The sequence below is a fragment of the Cyprinodon tularosa genome, unplaced genomic scaffold, assembly GCF_016077235.1.
Source record: "Cyprinodon tularosa strain WSP-4 unplaced genomic scaffold, ASM1607723v1 ctg73, whole genome shotgun sequence".
NCBI lineage: Eukaryota > Metazoa > Chordata > Actinopteri > Cyprinodontiformes > Cyprinodontidae > Cyprinodon > Cyprinodon tularosa.
The window spans coordinates 1-21,001 of record NW_024039485.1 but is presented as its reverse complement, the minus strand read 5'-3'; the positions used below and the strand labels follow the sequence as shown (position 1 = coordinate 21,001).

Genomic DNA, 21,001 nt, shown 5'->3' with positions numbered 1-21,001 from the left:
GAGAACTAATTTACAGCATGTTTGACAAAAGAATCCGTTTTTATTGCCTAAAAAAACTTTGCTATTGCTTCCTAAAATGGCCAGATAAAGAAAAACACATTCAACAATAAGATTTTTCAATATTTTTTTTTTTTTGGAAAAAAATTTTATAGGTAACATTTTCTTTAGATCTTTAATATGTGTTTAATTGTGGCAAATTGTCAGCGGTGTATAGCTTTCTGTTTTAGAAAAAATTATTTGCCAACCAATTTATTTTCCTCTGATCCAACTTTATCTTACAAACTTGGATTTAAGAATCACAAATATGAACAAACTTACTGCAATTAATAAATATCTGACCAACATAGCTACAATCAGAGGCAGGAAATGTATCTAAAAAAAAAACAAACCCAAGTAAGAGTAGAAGATATTTTTACCTACATAAAAAGTAAAAATTTAGCCTTTTAAAAATTACTGAACTGTAAAATAATGTAAGAATAGTTTTGAAAATATCAATATATAGAATTATATATCTATATAGTTACATAAATGTTCAAACAGTTCTCCCCGTGACTGTTTGGTATTGTTTACTGTGTTTCCCCTTCACCTATGTTTAGCCGGATCACGAGACATGAAGAATCGTTGGAAGAATGTAGCTTGAGTAAAAAGAGGAAGTCTCACTTTGTTTTGTTTCTTTCTTTTTAACATGCCTCTTTAACATGCACTGTGTGATTTTGCATGCATTGGGGAGCTTATGTTAAAAAAATAGGTATTTATTTGTCTTGGGTGGGTGTGTGTGAGTTTTCCTTTCACCTGGAGGTGTACATTTATAAGAGCGACAAGAAAAGTAGAAGGACTGAGCAGCAAAGAGCAGATGGACCTGAGGATTTTACAAAAGCTGAATGCAGAAACCCAGGATAAAAGATAAAGCCAAGCTTGTCCTAGCATTATTAGAGCTTGCTGACTTCATCTGTCCCACAGATACCAAGCCAGGCTCAGCATGTGCAGCTCTGTCAAGCCAGGTGTAAGTAATCAAGCTAAATGCAGGTCTGCAGCTTTCTTCAAGAAACCATGATGTCAGTCACACATTTTTTAATGCAGCAAACAACAGTGGATGGACTAAATGTCTAAAGAGCCTAAAATATCTAACTAATTTCTGCTTCTCTCCACTAAAAACATCATAATTTAAGGGGTTCCTTGTCGTTTTTTCCCATATTAACACCTTTTACCTTAAAACTGAACAGAGGAAGCTAAGGTGTGGCGATGTTGCAGGTGATAGATTTATACAACTGCTGCCCTGTTTTACATTCCTGGCAAAAATGCACAGGCCTTTGCAAAGTGTCTTGGGAACCAGTTAGAACACGGTTCATGCTGATCCCTGGGACAGCTGTGGTTCAATTCAGGTGATAAGTAAATTAACTTAACAATGGAAAATTAATGTTCTATTATTCAAAAGGATGTCCTTGGGGGGGATTCAGAAGTAATACAAGCTGAAAAACAGTATTTCAGAGAAACACGTTGCAGTAAACTGGATCTTATCTCTTTCCATCTAAGTAGCCATTTTAAATTTAGGGTTATGGTTTGGTAGGAAATCTTGGATTTTCTTCCTTGAAATTCAGATATTTGATTAGCACAAGATCTAAAAGTAAAAATAATAAGAAATTTAAGCTAAGGGAAAAAAATTGAAAGCATTATCAAGATACATTTCTCAATAAATCAATAATAACCAAAAGATAAGTTATTTTTTAAAATCCATTTTATCAATTTAATGACAGACGACAACAAAAACCCTTAATTTTGAGCCAAATACTTTAAAATGTATGTCAGGAAGGTGAGGCTGAAAAAAAAGGAATGAAAACTTCAAAAGCAAAAGCATGGACTTGTGTTAAAAAGTCTAAGGTCTGAGTCCTTCAGAGGAAAATTGTTTATCTCTAGAGATCTTTTAAAAAGATATGTTTTAACTTAAAAGACAGAGTGGAGTTTTGTTTTTCATAAAAAAAGACAAAGAGATGTTCAAACCCACAGAGCAGCACATTATACCATTTATCTGATATAACAGTTGGAATTGCAGTAAATGTGCAAATCAGCAGAAAATAACACAAAAAAAATGTCCTTATCTAACTGCAGCAAATGCTCTCAAAATGTAAATGACATAGTCTCACTCACATGAATATTCTACATCTACAGTATTTGTCGAAACCGAGTTTCGCAATAAGTCTCAGGCATAACAAGTTAGCCTGTAAAAGAAGGTAAGGATGAAGGGGTGGTGTCACATTTCAGGAGCTCACCAGCCAATCATGAACTGCTTCCTTAAGGTGAGTACACCTGAGTTAAAGAGAGCTTGCACACTGGCAGTTTCTATGATTGCAACAAGTACTGCGACAGAAGAAACAACATACCAGTGGTGTACTGAGGCAACTTTGAACAACAACACCTCCTTTGAATGTAAGTAGATACTTTAGTTAAAGGTTCAGCTAATAATAATAATCAGAAGCGTTTTGTATCTGTGCAGAATCTAAAGGAAAAAGTTAAACGGCTGTGCATATCAATAATTTTTTTTGGGAAAATTACACGTCTTTGTGAAAACAGTAAAGGAGGAATGCAAGTGAACTGAGCACCAACATGCTGCAAAACTTGTCTGACTAATCCATAACCTGAGTGTTTGTGCAAAAAGTGACCTTTGGATCTGGGGGGTAATTAAAGCTCTGCACCTGCAAAGAAAAGCCTCCTTAGCAGAGCACAGCTGGGGCTGCAGTATTAACTTTAAACAGGCTATCTCTCACTAACCAGCTGTCAGAAAGCACACACACATATATTTATATATAGGATGTTGCTAAGATGATTTGCACACTGACAAAAACATTTAGAGATAAAGCCTGAACCAGAAAAGGTGAGGGAAATGTTGGCACTGAATGGCCTGTTTACACACCTGTGCTATGAGCCTGTCAATCTACTCAGAGAGCATTATTAGCCTGTCAAGTTTTCAGATTCATCATCAGAACACAGTGCAAGATGTTCTAAAAACCTAATCCTTTCTATAAACACAGAGTATGTCATTACTGAACTGTGATTGGTGATTATATATTATACCTTTCGTTTTCAAACTGCTCTGTTTTCCAGAAACTAACTTGAAATTACTAAAGAGGTTTAATTGGCATGATGGCAGCAGCTTTAGTTTCCACAGAAAGGGGACATTTTCTGCGCTAAATGAGGTGGCTGTAAAGTCCCTACCCTAAGTGAGAAAAGTTTTTTTTTTTTTTGCCTGCCTTACTTGACCCACTCAGCAGTAAGAGAGCATATCCTGTTTAAGGACTTTGCTGTGAATCATCAGAGCTACATGCGAGCAGCGGTGAGTGAGAGCGTCGATTCTCAGAGCTCAGATAGGAAAACAGATACAATACATGTAGTATGCACCTTCTTTTCCTCTAGATTTGTCTTGTACTCCTAAGGGTAGGCTATTTGAAGCTTTTGTGACCTAATGATTCAGAAAATGTACAACTGGACTCCTTTCTTTGTGCTTTTCTTTTTTGTGCACCTTGTACATATCTCTGTGCATAACACTGTCAACAGCTTACAGGTTTCTCAATATGGGAAATGCTTAGGCTACCTTTTGTGCCTAATTTCACTCTTCCTGTGTGTGTCTGTTATTGCGATGACATCTAATTTGCTTCTGTGTTCATGCATCTTCTTTATCTACACTACTTTCCCCAGAGTTAGGCAAAAAGGAGTAGAGGTTTTGCGTCGACAGAAAAACAAAAAACTTTGTTGCTTTGATGTGGCTGGTTTTTGAGATAAATGATAATTTTTTTTCCTTTTTTTATTTACCTAACCCTTGGTGTGACTGTAAAATAAAAACAGTTTCGTCTTGCTCACATAAAGAAGTGAAAAGAACTACGTGACTGAAATGCTGTATTTCCTTACTCTGAATTTTGATGCTTTTTGCTCACAGTGGAGCATGGAAATACCCACATTTAACAGCAATGTAAAACTCTATTCAGTATTGGCTTTGTGTAATCTTGACAAATTCTCAAATGGAGCAGAGGGAAATATGTTAACGTGTCTCTGTCTGACTGTTAGAGGCACTCAATTCCTTTTATTTATTTCACTACTGCTTGCACTGGCCGTATGCGCCAAAAAGTTGCCCACAAACCTCATAGTTCTTTGGGCTGGTCGTAGCAATTGGTGCACAGCACTGACTGAACTCTGAGTTGTCATTGCTTCACTTTATTTACTGTTGCAGTTGGTGAAGCAAAATATAGAAGGAATGCATTTGCATTAAGCTTGCTTTGATAAATGGCAACGGTTTTAGTTTTGTAGAATTAAGGAAACAGTTCTCTCTTCTAGAAGCATCCACTTCTAAAAAGCTGAATAACAAATGATTTAGAAGGGAACTTTTGTCCTCTGACTGCACTCCTGATTATTGTTGCTCATTCTTTTGGGAATTGACTGTTGATGTTTACCCATATTCATACTCATCCTCTTCTCAATCTTCTTTGCTTTCTTGTGAACCCTATTAAGCACTGAGGCTAATACTGATTTATTTGAAGGAGATGTTTGTGATTGCTACTGCCAGTGACAGTTCTGTGTATAACTAGGTGCTTGTTCTATGTAAGCAGATAAGATAAATGGCCTTTAAGGCTGCTGACTTATTGTTGACCGCTGTGTGAACTTTTAAAAATATTAGTATGGCCTGTTTTGTTTAAAATGAAGCCTTCTGGTTGGATTTAGATATTTCCTGTTTAGCATTACCAGATTGGTGTGGGAGTCATTATTAATTCTATGTTAATGGACTGACTCTTGTCTAGCTCTGAAGCACGATAGTTCCATGATTTGTTGATTTCTTCATTCACTGGTTATTATCCTCCAGCCGGAAAGCAGCTGGCATATCTGCTTTATGAGCATGCTTCTTGTTATTAGATGTCACAAAATAGGTTTTGGTATGAAAGAGAAAATTTGAATGTACAAGAATATATTACCCAATTTGAAGAATAATGCAAGCGTCAGGAGCAATTTGGATGTGGAGGAAGTGGAATGGGTTGATAAATATTTGCAAATTGGATCAGCTTATTATTTCACCCAAGGCGACTCTGAAAAGCAAATTGGATACAGAAGGGGCTTTTATTTGTAGCTTCTTAGATCTGTTGTGTTTGGATTTACTCCGGCTATTCAAGAGGTCCGGGCAGCCCACGTACAGCACTCCCTCTCCAATCAGCCACAGCTGTGTGATTAACGTCTTCCTGCAAATATAATCAAGCAAGATACTTCTTGATGCTTAGGTCTATTTTTAGTAGGAAGATAATCTTGACAACTGGTTTGTACCTGCGTCTGTGCAGCCCTGCAATGTGGATGCAAGAGATAGCCAGTATGAGACTGTCATGCTGTTATAACCTTTAGTGAAAATGCAATAAACTTAAACAAATAAAGCGAAAACCTACCTGTCTAAACTAATTAAATGGCATTTCTTTAAACAGAAAACTATTACTTCACGCGCTAAATTAGTTTTGATCCCATTAAGCTTTTTAATTATCGTTGAGCATATTGCTTTAACATTCCACTTGTTTTAGAGCAAACTTTAGGACAACAGCAGTGAAGGATGCAGGAGTTTTTCCTGCAACAGTAGGGCTGTAACCTCAGCTCTGTGCCAATCAGTTGTTGTGTCCTTGGGCAAGACACTTCACCCACATTGCCTGGTGGCTCCTATGTACAGCAGCCTCTCTTCTGTCAGTGATCCCAAGGGAAGCTGTAGCTAAATGTAACTTGCCACCATCAGCATGTGAATGCCTGGATGTAGTGGATGTGTAGCTTTGGAATGCTTTAAAAGGCACTTTATAAGTATAAGCCATTTACTAAACAAGTTATCGACTGGTTAGTGAGGCTGCCTGATCTAGTTGCTAGCATGCAATAGAAATTTGATTTCTGTCTAAAGAGCAGATTTAAAAGAGCAATACAGTATAGGATTTTTAATTAATTTTTTTTAAGTGATATGTGCAAATATTATCTGTAATAGCTCTTTGTAGTAGTAAGTTTGTGACAAATTGGAGCAGTTTGCTGATTTAAGCAATTTTAACGAACTTGAACTGATCATATTCTAATGTAAGGAAAAAAAATATTTTCTATGTTAATATGCCTATTTCACTTGAGTGGTGCCAACAAACTTAAAGCAGAGACAACCAGAATTTCTCTTATTTTCGAAATATTTCAGAAAAACTGAGGGACATGCTGGTTGCTTCGGATTTAAGTCCCTTTTTTTTGTAGTTGCAATGACCCAGATGACTGAGAATTTTTGTACAGATATACTTGGGTATAGGCATTTATACGTACCACTTTTTGGTTACCAAATAACAGCAAGAAGCAAATTCCCAAATGTTGTTGGACTTTGGCAAATTAAGGTATTACTCATAATTCTATACATCATAGTAATCTTCAAACTCCACCTGCTAAATGGGCTGAGATCCTTCATTTTTTTAATGTAGCGGTTGCATCAGTCATCTTCTTGGTGTATTTGTTGGAGCAGCGATTTATTTTGAGCATGTAGGAAGAAGTTTTAGATAACTTTTTGAAAAAAGACAGATTTGGCAGATTTCAGGATGCCCAAAGGCAGGAGATGGGAGGCAAAGGGACTACCAAAAGTACATCACAGTGGGTTGTCCCTCAGTGCCATGCTTGATGCTGTTGAAGGACTTTAGGTGCACAAACAAGCATAATCACACATCCTTCCTTCCAGCAGCTGTAACATACAACCATCAATGCTTCAAACATGTTAAAAAAGCTTTTTACAGCACTGCTGTTAAATTATTATTTTTTTCCTGTCCTATTTCAGTCTAAAATGTACTAGTATTTTAATAGCTGTATTGGGTTATTATTCTGTAAAACTTTTCCCTTTCTAGCAGCTGATGCAACTGAATTTATCCACTGTGGGACCATAGTGGATTATTGAAAGCCCAACAGCACCTTCTATGAGATTTTAGTAAATTGCTTTAGGAGTGAAAAATAAAATATTTGGGGTTTGGAAACCAGGATCTTTTGAAACTTTGGTAAAAAATTATATGGCAACCAATACAAGGCACACCTTATACATTTAAATTTTGTGTGAACATGATGAAAGTGTATAGCACATTTTGTTGGTGATTATATAACGGTAGGAAATTCCAAAAACATGCCGCCTGAACATTTAATTTCCTTGTCACGGCAGAGAGTCACTTCCTCCTATGTGGTAATGTTAGTAGGTGCCTTGGGATTTGCTGTTGTATCTTACTCTGAGTTGTTTCCCCTTGGTGATTAACAGCTGAGGAAGGAAGGACACAATGGTGCTTATGAACAATGCAAAGGGGCCTATAGTTTAACATGTAGAACAAAGCTCAACAGGAGGGTCCCCTCTTTGTCTACTGTACAACTCGGCAGGAGCCAATGACTTTTGGTTCCTGACATAGTCTGTCTCATGTCAGAACAAAGAAGCTTTATTCCGGATTTAAACTGGAGGAGAGGTTATTCTCATTTTCCCATATTAAAAATATCAACATCCATATTGTGTTGGAAACAGCTGGGGTTTTTGTTCAACCAGCTGTGAACATGTGGGTTTTACATCTATGCTCTGTAACAGGGAAGTGAGTTGTGAGATTTATTTTTTTAGAATGAAATAAAGACTCATGCACACCAAACAATAACAGGCATTCCCCTAAAATTATGTATGATAGTATATGATGATGAATTTAATACATTAGACAGGTTAAAATAACATTTCCAAACTTGTTCATATTTATTTTTTTTGTAAACTGCTTTTTCATGGGGATTACCTACATGCAACAAATACAATGCTTATTTATTTTGTCAGTCTTGTAGATCTTCCTGGAAACATTGTGCAATAGATATGTCACCCTTGCTTTACATAGGGGGGGAAATGTTGAGCATGCATTTACTGCCAGCTTGTTTTGACAGAAGCTTTTGTACCGTTTTTCTTTTAATGCTGATCGCAGTGGGAATCAATTTTTTCAGTCTCAGCCATCATACAGCTCAGATTACAATCTAGATTTGCATGTGCACTTTTTAAACCAGTTAAAAAAGCACACGGGCAGGTTTTGCTCTAAATTTGTATTTTTCCGCTAACATGCAACTCTGCAGTGTTTGAAACTCAGAAATACCAGCGGGGTACCAATACTGCTGTCTGCTTTCCAACACTTTCTGTCTCCACACAAGAACCCCAAGATTTTACCCACATCAGTGACTGCATATTAATAGAAGATATTTTTAACTTTATCTCTTTTTTTTTTTTTTTTTTCCTTGTTCTCCCTGCAGCATTTGAAGATGATGCGATTGCTGTTTCTCTGTGCACTGCTACTGCTGCCAGCTGCCATCGGTATGTTCTCATCTCTGATACGTTTTCAGGTGATAAACATTTAATCAGGGGCCCAGGCATCCATGTGCCAGACTTTTTTTTTTTTTTTCCTTCAATCTGCCTACATGCATTTGCTATCTTGTGCCGTGTGCGACAGAATTATCACATTCTACTGGATTCTGCTGGATTTCGCAACTGCCTCAAAACGTTGACAGAACTTGTTCACCTGAAAGCAAAAGAAAAACATTGAAAGAAAAATACAAAGAAATAAAATTGGCAACAAGCCATGTTTTTAATTTTCTTTGGAGCAAACCAAAGTAACAAACAGAAAATCTGTCAATGGGCAAAATGGCCTTATGTACAGTTGTGCAATATTTAAAGTGTTTTTCATATTAAACAGCAAATTTCAGTATCATTTGTTAGGATTCTATATGACAATTCAGTGTTTTCAAATGGATAAAACTGTTCAGTTTTAAAGACATTTATATTACTTTAACTTATATTTATCATATATATAAGTTATACTTAATATAATATAATTTTCCAAAAAAACCTCAACTGTGGGCTTACATTTCTTTCCAATTACTTTTATTATTACACCTCTAAATTATACAATGTGAACTCATTTACCTTCCACATTCTTACATAAAGTTCTTGGTTGTCTATCTTAGTTAAAATATTAAGCAAGGAGAACATTTATCAAAGAACATGTCTTTCCTCCCATCACATAAAATACCAGCAAATGGTCATGCTGTGGGTTTCTTTCTTCAGTAGGCTTGAATATTGGTTGGAATTGAAGGGAATCTGTAAAGGGCTTAATACCCCAAACCATGCCAAGAAACCTTATTGTGGTTTAAAATCCAAAGTCAAAATCCACTCCTAAATTTAATTAATTTAGCACAAAAATCAAATGCCTGGTCATGAAAACACCCATCTAGTCTAACTTATATCAATTGAGTTTTTCTTTATTATTCACAAATATTTCAGTCTACAGATTGGCAAAGTGTGTCAAGACCACAGAAGACTTTCTATTTTTTAAAGCATTGCAAGGCTCTTGCATAGGATTAACAAATATAAAGCTTACTTTTCAGATGAGAGTGAACGCGGAGCTTCTTTCGTTTACTTCACAATTTATACATTTCTTTTAAGAAAATAAATCCTAGATTATTGGTAATAATTTCAAGGACAATCTAAACTATTGTAATGCACTGTACTCTAATTGGTAGAAGAAATGTTTTAATATAGCAATTGATATTCTTTTTATTTTGCAGTTCTTTCAGAGGATTTTGAAGGATCAGCTGATGGTATGTAGTCCACATTTCAGTGAATCTGAAAAGGAAAAAAAAAAAATTATAAAAAAAACAATAAAAAATCTGCATGTTTTATGGTTCCCTGGTAAATGGCAACAGTTTATTTGACCATATCAACTCAGAGATTGAAATTTCTTTTATTTTTAAAAGCATTTACTTCAGATCACGCCTATGTAAAGCTGCACCAAATAGTACTCCCTCATTTGTTTTGAAAAGAATTATGTGTTTTATTTTAAATAAGCATGCCATATGCGTCAATATTTCTAGTGCCCTGTTATTCAAAGCCAACCGATTATTTTTAATAGCTGGATTGTGCTGCCACATACTCATCTGAGTATGACCAGATGAAAGATGTATAATTTCTTTCACTGTGTTCATGTAATTGAGCAGGTTTGAGCCTCCACCTTTGATGGCTTACCTAAAATCTAAACATCACACAAATGCTCTTCTTTTCTTTTGTCTTGTATGTCATATTTGTGTTGAAAAGCTGCTCATTACTGCTGAGCAAACGAGAGTAGACGCCATGAAGGCAGTTTATTGCGCAATTTGTTGGATGTGCTGCAACATGATGGAAAAACTAAAGAAATTGGTGCCTTAAGTCCTTTTAAATTAAGTCAAACTACACGTTTTAGTCAAACTATACATCTACATATTTTATTTATAAGTGTGTGTGTGTGTGTGTATATATATATATATATATATATATACACACACACACACATTAGTGCTTTTAGACTGTTGATTTTACTAAAGGAAACAAAAGTGAGAAGAATAAAATGCACTTTTTTTTTTGCCTTTGTTTTGATTCACTGCATAATAAATTAAACATTCATTAAGATGCTTACATCAGAGATAAAAAAATATTCTATTGAAATTGCATTCAAATATTTCCTTGCATCACATACAACTTGGTAATCTCTTACTAGTGAATGTTTTACTCATGTTTAGACTGAAAGTTTTGCTTTTTTTTTTTTTTTAAAGAAGTTTGTAATAGAATGAAGAGGAGTGATGAGGTACTCTGAGCATAATCTTAAAGAGTGCATTATTCTCATCCATCTCCTCATTCCTACATGCTTAAACAAAGTGAAGAACAGAAGGTGCATCATTCTATGTGACTTTCATCTACAGCCCCGACCTCACTTTTAATGAGATTTCTTCCTTATTTATAGTTCTCCCAGTTTCAGTCGTTTTTTTTTTTTAATGCTTTGCATTTTTTAATTTCACCCTTATTTTCTTTTTTTATTTATTCCAGATTCAGACGATGAGGATATGGTTCAAAGCAGAAGTGAGTTCATTTTTCTCCTCCCTGTACCAACAGGAGGTTTGATTCTTGAATTGTTAGATTTTCTTCTGACCACAACCACTGTAATGGCAGCTGCCCAGAGGAGTATGTGAGGGTTATGGCCTGTAATTACTGTCAGTAGGTCAGCATTGTGCATAGGGTGTTCCAGTCCACTGAGATGTGCAGAGGGTCTGTGGCCCCTGTTGGCATTTACCCCTCTCTAACCATTAAGCCATGAATGGAATCAATTAGCTCTCCAGAGAGGCCCTGTGGATCCTGCTGAAAGGCCAATGAGCACACTGATATCTCTGCTGCCCTGTCGGTCACCTAATCAACATTGACATTCTCATTCCCTACACACCCCTTTCTGTCACTCCTCATCCAGACTTTGATGGGCATTTGATAGAATTACACACCCTTATAGCAGAGTTACCAGCCTGCAGCCTGTCTGCCTGCTGCTGTAAAGGCAGCTTTTCAGCATATGATCACAACCCCCATGGAAGCCTGAACCTTTTTTCTATCTGTAGGATATACGAGCATAAGCTCAGACTCAAACTCTATGCCTCTAACTTAATACAAGTCCAAATAATAATGAATGATTTAACTATAGACTGTTTTTGTATAAAAGAAGCAACGCGTAAGGTTAGAGGGGGAAAAAATTTGACTTTTGTTTTGTGCCTCTTAGATATGGATTTTGTTGGAGGCGCTCCACCTGAAAATGACAACCCACAGGAAAGTAAGTAAAGCATTTGTTCTTTAATTATTGTCCTAATGTTGCTTCATACCTTAAGTATAAAGAACTATAATACAAGCAAAGTTGATTTTTGTACAAAGGTAAATAAAAAAAAAAAAATGTAACAATGGTTTACCCATCTTGAAATGCATTTTTTTTTTTTTATTTGACGTGAGATATATTTAAAAATTGATGCCAGAATTGCATTTAATTTATTTTAAATATAATTGTATTTGCTAGTTTGATATCCAGGCTTGGACAGGGCAAGGAAACCCTGTGAGAATAAGGGGCAAAAATAATTAAGCTAAATAAATGTTTGCATGTTTGCTTAGAAAAATCTAAGACCAAGATGTGCAGTTCATCGTCTTTAGACATCCTGCACAGATAATATCATCAGCATGGAATTTGGAGAATTCTCTGTGCAGACTTAAAGTGTGATTTCCAAGCCCCAGAATTTTTACTTTGCAATTATTTAGGAATATGTCTACCAATGATTCCCCTTGAACAAATTAGAGTGGCATCCAAAACCTACCTGTAAAGGAAGCTATAAATTTAGTTAAGAGGGCCTCTGCCCTCTTTGGACCCAAAGCTCAAATCAAATTGGGGAAATGTGATTTCTGGTCAGACAAGAAAAAAAAACCCTGCTTCTGTTTCCATCGAGTAAAGATGATGGTAACCTCAATGTTCAGTATAAAGCAACAAGAAAATAGCATCCCTGATTGAATAGAAATGAATATGCAGGGTTGATCAATGCAAAAATGTCTAGAACTATGCATTCTTCCCTCTAATCTGTCCTTTATTAATATCATGTCAAGGTAATGTTGTCTTCATTATAACAAGGTTTTAATAGGAGAATCTGGGTTCTGAACTAGGCTGTCTCAAGTTCACTTTTCTCACCAACTATATTGTGGTGAATTCTAGCAAAAAATATCCTATACTGAACAACCAGAAAGGAAAATCACTCAACAAATGGAAAACTTCATCTTCAAAAACCCCAGAAATGGTTCCCCTTAAATCCCAGGTGATATGTCCTGTCTTACAAAAAGGGAAGTCTCAGTAGTCAAAATAGCAAGCATAGCATAACAAAGATTGTAAAACATGAAGACAAATAGGAAAATTCAAAATTTTGTCGGGGTTCAAACAGTATATTGTAAGAATAACTTGGCTTGTTTTGTTTTTTGTTGTATGGCATGCAATAAATAGGTGTTGGTGAAATTTTTAAATGTACAATCTTTATCTGTTAGGCGTTGGACATTTTTTTAATTCAATATTGTCATTTTTCTAAGTCTCTTTGTGAAGAAAATACAATTCTGAGTTTGAAAATTTATTTGTGCAGTTACTACATATATATGTGTTCACTTTTTTTATTGAGCTGACTCTTTGTGCAGGACTTCAAATATGTTTGTTTCTTCTATTTTTGTAGGTCAAATGACTCTGATCATCATAGCTGTTCTGGGTACGGCGGTGGCTCTTTCAGTCATAGCAATAGGAGGTAAGCGGCCTTTGTTTTGTTAAGAGTGAAATGGGAACATTCCCACAGTTGACAGATGTATTGCCTTTCAGCACTTGCCTGGAATCACTGTGCTCCTTGTGTGCCTTGTAAAGCTGTTGCCACCTAAATAAATATCAACTTTTCTCTGACTGAACCATGACCTTTCACCCCCTCCCCTCCTTTTTTTTATTTCCCTATTTGCAGCTGTATTCTTGATGAAACGGCAAAAGCTCAAACAACAGCAAGGGTAAGATCAATTTACCTTTTATTCCAATTTATTCATTGTTTTCTACTCGCATGAAGCAACACTGGTTTTGGTTTTTGGGTGAACTTCATGCTAAGTCAGCTTCAGAGTGACAAAACCTGTCTGTTGGGTAACAGCCACGCTACTGCTTTTACGTTGTGCTACACTTGGTCTGCATTGTCAACATCCAAAAAACCACGAAGAACAGTCATGCATGATCGCACCATCTGCATCCACCTACTTCAGCCCGTCTGGACTTGTACAACAATTAGTGTTGCAGCTTGTGCCCTCTAAAGACCGGGGTTAAAAACTCCCCACCTATCTGTCAAACAATGGCTCTCAGCCGGTGGCACTGGTAAGGTATGAGCTATCATGACAGGACCCAACCTGTCCCAAAGCTTACCTCACACTCTTAGTCACAAGGAGACAACTGTACAGAATAAATAAACCCAGTAAACAAAGTTTTGACAGCAGTCAGTGGAAATCTTACAGCAAAACAACCTAAACCAGTTTTGCAAAATGTTGCTCCAAGTTTTTGGCTGCTGCTTAACTGTCATTTTCAATTTTAAGTTCTTGCAGACTGAATTTTATTTGTTTGTCTGGTGACATATAAAATGCATGACTCTGGTCACAGGGGTTGTAGAGTTCAAATTCAGACAACAGGAGAACATCCATTACAGTAATGACACTAAATTCGATTAGCATGCTAGGGTTAAATTCCTGTGCAGGATTAGTGGCTGCCTCGAGGAGCTGCAGCCCGCTCAAGCTGTGTTTGGTGCTGAATGATTGCTCCATTGAAAGGAGGCTTAATCATGCAGCAACCTCTGGTTTGTTGGATCAACAGTTTTCAGCCTCTTTTATAAGTCTCACCTGGGGGATGAGCTGTGTTGTTTAGGTTATGCAGCAACCATTTTGAGGTTGGAATCCCTGCAATATGAGGCACCAGTGCAGTTTTCAGTGTTCAGATCAGTCATTCATTTTGAAACTTCTTTTTAATTCTACTTTATAATGGAATAGAAAAAATGTGTACTTTATAAAGCATCTCAATAAATTACAATATCATAGAAAAACTAATTTTATTTAATCAAAAAAGTCAACTTCTTTGAAATCTGCACTGTGGGATCTGGGGTCATCTTCATAGATTTTCCATGGAGTTCAGGTCAGGTGGGTTAACTGACTCATTCTTGGGTAAGACATGATTTAGAAACAAAAAATGAAATCCTTTGTCAATTTCTCCACCGAACCCCAGTTGTGAAACTTCTGCTTCAGTCATCGATGGCTCACTTCACTTGAAAGGTTGGGTTTTCACCAAGCCTGACTTCAGCCACATATAAACATATTGAACTTTTAAGCTGAAGCTCATAAATGGTCCAAATGCAAATGATTTTTTAATGATGACAAATATGAGAAATGTTGAGATATAGCAGGGGCTGTTAGCCAAATTAAAAAAAGAATTGTATGTACCTGTCTCATGTGTTTGAGAAGGGGGGGGGGGGGGGTACTTGCCATATAAAACAATCTCTTAAATAATTCAAAAAAGGGGGGGGGGGGGGAATGTAGGTAAATTATATATGAACTTATTTTAGTCCATGAAGTACCTGACTAACTTATGAATTTATTGAAATCATACAAATGGTTAGAGTTTTTTGAACAAGTACAATAGTAATTGATTTTTGAAATTGCTGTTTCAGTTAAATTTCTTCCAAACCTGTTTATCAGACTTTAGGCAATATTGTCTGACCAAAGTATACAATGTCTTTTGAGATGTATAAAGTCTTTTTTTGTTCACTATACAGTAGATATTGGCCTCTATTGATGCTTCATGCAGACTGCAGTTCTTTAAAACTCACCTTTGGTAACTTGAGAGGGTTGGGTCCGTCACTGAATGAGTCATTTGTCCCAGAGCGCCTCTTTATGACTGCCTGAGCCCTACGTAAACACGAGCAGCTAAATGCAGCTGCTAAGTTGAATCTATAGTTTTGTGGGGAATCGCACAGAATAATAGACTGTCCAAATTGTAACGTTATCTGTTTCTGACATCTATTGCTGTGTCTGTTTCAACCGCCGTCAGTCACAATTCTGAGAGTTTCCACAAAAGTTTCAAGCTCTGTTTGCTTGAATAGATCTGAACTCCTGTAGTCTGTGATCTAACTGTGGGTGCAGTTAGGTGTTTGATCCCCAGCTTTTCTTTTTTAAGACAAAAAATAGTTTGAGAAAATCGCACTGTGTGGTTGCTCTTTTAGCATGGCAACTAGCCACATATGCTTTGTCTATCTTCCTTAAACTGTTGCTCTTAAAAGTTGCGGTTATGCACCTCTTTTTCCATTCACATACTTAGAAGATAATGATCTGAACCGCCGGCTTACTAAAAATGATGTTTGTGGTCACCCTCCATTAAGGAAGGTGCCAGTAAGTGACTGATGGACAGCTATAGTCAGTAATCCTTCCCATGATTGGAGAACACTTCTACTGTTTTTTTTTGTTTTTCTTTATCTTGAGGTTAGGCTTGATTATCTTTCACCCTGAGTCATCTAGATAAACAGGAAAACAAAATGTGTAATGTTTCTATTAATCTAAAAGTTTCAATTGCTGAATTGAATTAAACTACCTTTTAAATGATATTCAAGTTTATTTTGCCCTGTGTCAAGTAATTATGCTTGCTGTGTCCCATTTACAGGATTTACTCCGTACCCACTGAACAGAACCAGAAAGAAACCATATAATTCCCGACAGCACAGCAGTTCTGCACCAAATAGCCAAGTGAGGAGAACAGGCTGTTTTCTCCAACACTGACTCAGGACATTTGAACACATTTGCACGTTGGCTTGCTTTTCACTGCCCAGTCTCTCACGTCCTCATAAGCCTATCTAACCTATGCAGTATGACTTCTCTTCACACTGTTGTGCCATGTTTTCTCTGTCTCCCAGCTGTTTGTTCTCCATTTAGCCAGGGATTTTTTGGAACACATTCAAACCTTTTTAATTGGATGTTGTTTGAAGAATCCAAATTAGAGCAGAGAATGTGGCTTGCAGCTTCTTTGTGTTAAAATTATTAATCTAGCATAGCTAAAGCTTTTTTTTTTTTTTTAGAAGCATAAATAGATTGACCATTTAAGCAGAAAAACTGTAATTGTGTTTTGACTTGGTGCGTGTGGAGCAAACCCGCCTCTCAAATGATCGTTGACTGTGACAAACCATGCTAATCCGCACTAAGCCAGCAGAATGCTCACTTATTTACTTATTTACCTTTACTGAAAGGCAAAACCAGCTCTTCATCTTTTTTTCAGCTGTGTCAAATAAAAATAAGTGGATACACAAGTTAAGCACACCTTGCAGCTAAGATGCTAAATAATCAGCCAATATGAATGATGTTTTTGTTTGTTCTACTTTTTTTTTTTTGTGTAAAAAATCTGTTATTCTTGTGCGTTGTAAATAACTTTCAGGAACCTGCTCAGTGTTAGAGCAATGCATCTAGCACTGAAGGCAGAAGGCTCAGTAAGAGGGAGGGGGGAATAATACAGTTGAGTTGAGATGGCTGGGGAATTGCAACCAATGTTTTTATTTTTTTTAATAATAGAGGGTGCTGGTTTCACTCACATGACACCAATCACACTATGTGCAGGAAAGCTTTCTAAACATAGATTTAAAACTGAAGGCCTATGTCAGAAAATGTTTCAGGTAGAGTGGGATAACTCCCAGCTTTCAGAAACCTGATGTGTTGAAGCAAAATCTTCTTTCCACTAAATCTTGACAAGAAACACAGCTTGGCTCACGAGATGTGCAGTTTCTGCTTTCAGGCATCAGCTTAAATAAACCCATACTTATAAATTAGTACCGGGCAAATTATCTGACTTTAAACAGTTTATATTTGATCGTATCGTAGTGATCTATTTCTGATTGCAGCCTTAATGTGTCAGCATTTCATATATAAACTAGAGTAAAGAACATTTCATTTTTTTCCCTCTGCATGAATTATTCTGTTTCCTGGTTTTATTTCATTATATTATTTGAAGGTATTTCTTTTTTTCTTCTTCTCCAAATTGCAGAAAAGAGTTTCTGTACACATGCATCTGCATGCCTTGCTGATATTCCCTCTTTGGAGAGCTGCCCTGTTGTGACACTACTGTTTAACATAATGCAATACATGTAGCATTTAAGCTTTTGTCGCTATTATTCAAGTGGGAATCTCAGTCATTTAAACTGTTAGTCTGTTATGCATTTAATCTAACCCATTATGGTTGTTGCTGCAGTTTATCTAGGAAAAAAGTTTTAAACACCTTTTAATGTTTGTAACCCATTTTGCAGTCATGTTAGAAATCATTGGTTAATGCAAATTTGAGAAGTGCTTAAGTATTCAGCGATAAAAGCATGGAGGTCATGAGTGAAGTTTAAGTAGAATATATTTACTAAGTAAAACTTGTATTTTTCAAAGTAATAAAAATGGCTTAAGGGTTATCTTTTGTGAGGAATTCTGATGATTGCAAAAGTCTGTAAAATATGTATTCATGTTTTATTATAGCAATAAGTTTAAATCAGCGCTGCACTTTTTTATATGTATTTCTATGCCAAAGACATTTAATGAGGTATTCATGTAATTTTCAGAACTAGTAATTGATGTGTTAATATCTTCCAAAAATACCATCACCAATTTGCACAGACAAAGACACCTTTTATTAGTTCTAATGGCGATTAGAATGGGGAAAATTATGTAAATATATAAATCTATGGTGGGATTTTTGTCCATATTTTGACATTAAATGTGCTATAAAACTTAATCTGTTGTTTGTGTAATTGAAATACCATATGCATGCAATGATATTGTGCCAGTGATTGTTTATAATAAGACTTTTCTCATATAACATACATACTTTTTTTAAAGTTCAGCTTAAAAAAAATTTTTTTTTAATTTTATTTTCATGTGTCCGCTTCATTCATAATTCTCATGTGTAAAGAGTAGTTGCGATTCTTAAGTCTGTAAATGTGTTTATTGCTTTTGACTTTTAGTTATAAACGTTTTCAAAACAACATACCACTAGAATAAGTCTAGTTTTATAACAGCTTCTATAAACTAAAATGGAGCTTTTATTTTATTAAAAATTAAATTACATTCCAGTGCAGTTTTGTTTTACAGAGGCAACAGGTTCCAGTTTTTCCACTTATCAGTTTGCATCAAGATTTGTTTACTCAAACTCCCACGACGGTAACCAAGCAGCACGTTGTCTGTCTCTCCACGCACAAACATGTTGCCAGGTGTTAGCAGAGTATTTTTCCCCCGAATGCACAGAGATCTGCGTAATTTCTTGAACCTTTCCATGGCTGCCAATGTTTGCACGTTTGCTTATCCTTGGACCACACGATATGACCTGAAATGAAAAACAAATAATCGCTGAAAATGCTGTTCACAGCAACTGCTGACATTTGAGTTAAAGAAATACGATATGCAGTGGCTAAGTCATTGTGTTTTGGCCTCTGAACAGTTGATTAGAACCTTTTGATACATAAATCATTACAGAGATATCCGCTGGATTCTTGTGGGCTGTTATTTAGAATGCAGGTCTGTAATATCGTTATATCATGTGAATAACTTTGTGGGTATTAATTAAATCCTCCAATTACTAAATCCTCTTATGTGAGAAGTAGTCCTGATCTGGTTATGCCTTTACCAAGGTTATGCAAAGGTGGTGTTTTAAATGTGCTAAAAAAAGTAATCCATCGTTCCATTCCCACGGTTTGCAGTTAATTTAACAAACATAACTTTTTATTTGGTCAACCTTTTGTACCGTTATTATTTTTTTTCTGTTGAAACTTTGGATTGTTTTATTGGAGTCTAAACCTACTAATGTTTCTTTCTTTCGCTTAACATGAGGTGAACATCGTTTTACAAGATTTGATGTTATAGAAGTTGGAATTTGTTAAAAGCTCTTGCTCCATTTTCTTTACCAATAGTTGAATGAAATGAGCCATATTTTAGAAGGGTTGAGTATTGACTTTTTTTTTTTTTTTTTTTTTTTTTAAATACAAAAAAAAAAGCGCTTATAAATCCAACTCCATTTTGCTCTTTTTTTGTATTTATTTATTTTTATCTGGTATTAGTGTGGTCCTTTGATATTTTTCAACCTCTATTTTTAAACTACCCTTAGTAAACAGAACACCTGAAAGTGCTACTCTCCTCTTCTGGTCTGATACTTATGAGATTTTTTGCTTGTTGCTTGTCCTCTAAGATGGGTCATGAGTTTCAGTGACGTCACAGTTGTAATGTTACTGAAACCACATTATAAAAAAAAAAAAAAAAGACAGTCAATACCAAACATAGAGTAGCCTGTAAACACTCTTTACTTATACTACTTTAAAAAAAAAAAAGTGTGAAGTGCTTAGGTGTGTCTACAGGTTCTGTGCAAGGGCAAACATTTCCACTATTTGAGTTTTTTTTTTGTCTTGAAGTGCAAATTTAACATGTAAGACAGAAGCCCTAGACTGAATTTGGCCACCACAGTTTTAGAGACTTGCATGACGTTGCATAGATATGAGGAACTCAGGGCAGATATTATTTGTAGTGAGTCATGAGTTGTTGCCATGTGGCCAAGTTGTTCAATAAGATGAATTCTCAAATCAGAGTTACAGTTTTTCTGTGGTAATAGATTCAACCTTAAACCTCTATTCCATAGTGAAATAAGAAATGATAATCAAAATAGCTGTTATTTTTATGGCATTTTTATGTTGAGGTTTAGCATTTGTAGCAGTGTTTCAATGCATCAATACAAGTGGTGGTTTCTGAAAGTTACAATGTTCTTTAATATTACAATGAAAATTCTACAGAAATGTATTAATTTTAGAACATTTACTTTTTAATCCATGTACTTTTGAGTAAGATTGACTTTGAGTAAGATTTGACTGTGAGTATCAACTTTAACTCAAGTACTACTGTTGAGTACTTCATTTCTGCATTTCTTAAGGCGTTAACTAGCCTGGTAAGACAGAATAATATGACATATATGCAATGTAGTCTGATAAAGAGCTACTACTGCTCCATTTGGAAGGTGGTACTAGCAGGGTCAGTGTCATCAGGTTAGAACCAATCAGACAACTACAGATGTGACAAAAAAAAAAAAAAAAAAACACTGTTTTTGATCATTTCTTTTTGTCATGACAAGCTATCAAAGAAACGCTCCAGTGAATAATTAGGCCCGAGCAGCTCACCGCTGCGAGAGCCTATTGTTCCTGTATCGTTTATTAGGCCCGAGCAGCTCACCGCTGCGAGAGCCTATTGTTCCTGTACCGTTTGTTATTATTATTCTTCCGCCGCTTATTATTTTTCTCCGCGCAAAAGAAGCGGCTTTTTGGAGGCTTTAACATGCCCAAAAACTCACCAAACTTGGCAGTAAATTGTCCCCCTAGTGAAATTTACGTACGATAATGGAATTCAAAATGGGCGTGGCCAAACGCCTCTACAGCGCCCCCTAACATGAGTTGGGGAAAACCGTAATCACAGAGATTTGAGATTTGGCAGGTGCATAGATCTCACCAAATCATGAAAAAAGTTTCATTAGGGGATGCTCTAAAACCCCACAGAAGTCGGCCATTTTTGGGGTCTAGGCCATTTTTTGGGACTTTTTTTAATTTTTTTTGACCC

At 36.0% G+C, this 21,001-nt stretch overlaps 1 protein-coding gene across 2 annotated transcripts; it reads left to right on the top strand.

Annotated features, from left to right (window-relative positions):
* Window positions 1-2,261: 2,261 nt before the first annotated feature.
* On the top strand, window positions 2,262-18,146 carry si:dkey-262k9.2. Of its 2 annotated transcripts, XM_038269525.1 has the most exons (9): window positions 2,262-2,424; window positions 3,264-3,328; window positions 8,272-8,332; window positions 9,583-9,615; window positions 10,874-10,906; window positions 11,589-11,639; window positions 13,060-13,128; window positions 13,333-13,375; window positions 16,050-18,146. In XM_038269525.1, the coding sequence occupies exons 1-9, from the start codon at window positions 2,277-2,279 to the stop codon at window positions 16,093-16,095; spliced, it is 549 nt and encodes a 182-aa protein (XP_038125453.1). In that variant the 5' UTR covers window positions 2,262-2,276; the 3' UTR covers window positions 16,096-18,146. The 2 variants fall into 2 exon arrangements, with proteins under 2 accessions (XP_038125453.1, XP_038125454.1); XM_038269526.1 differs by lacking the exon at window positions 3,264-3,328 and having other exon boundaries at window positions 2,272-2,424.
* Window positions 18,147-21,001: the final 2,855 nt, after the last annotated feature.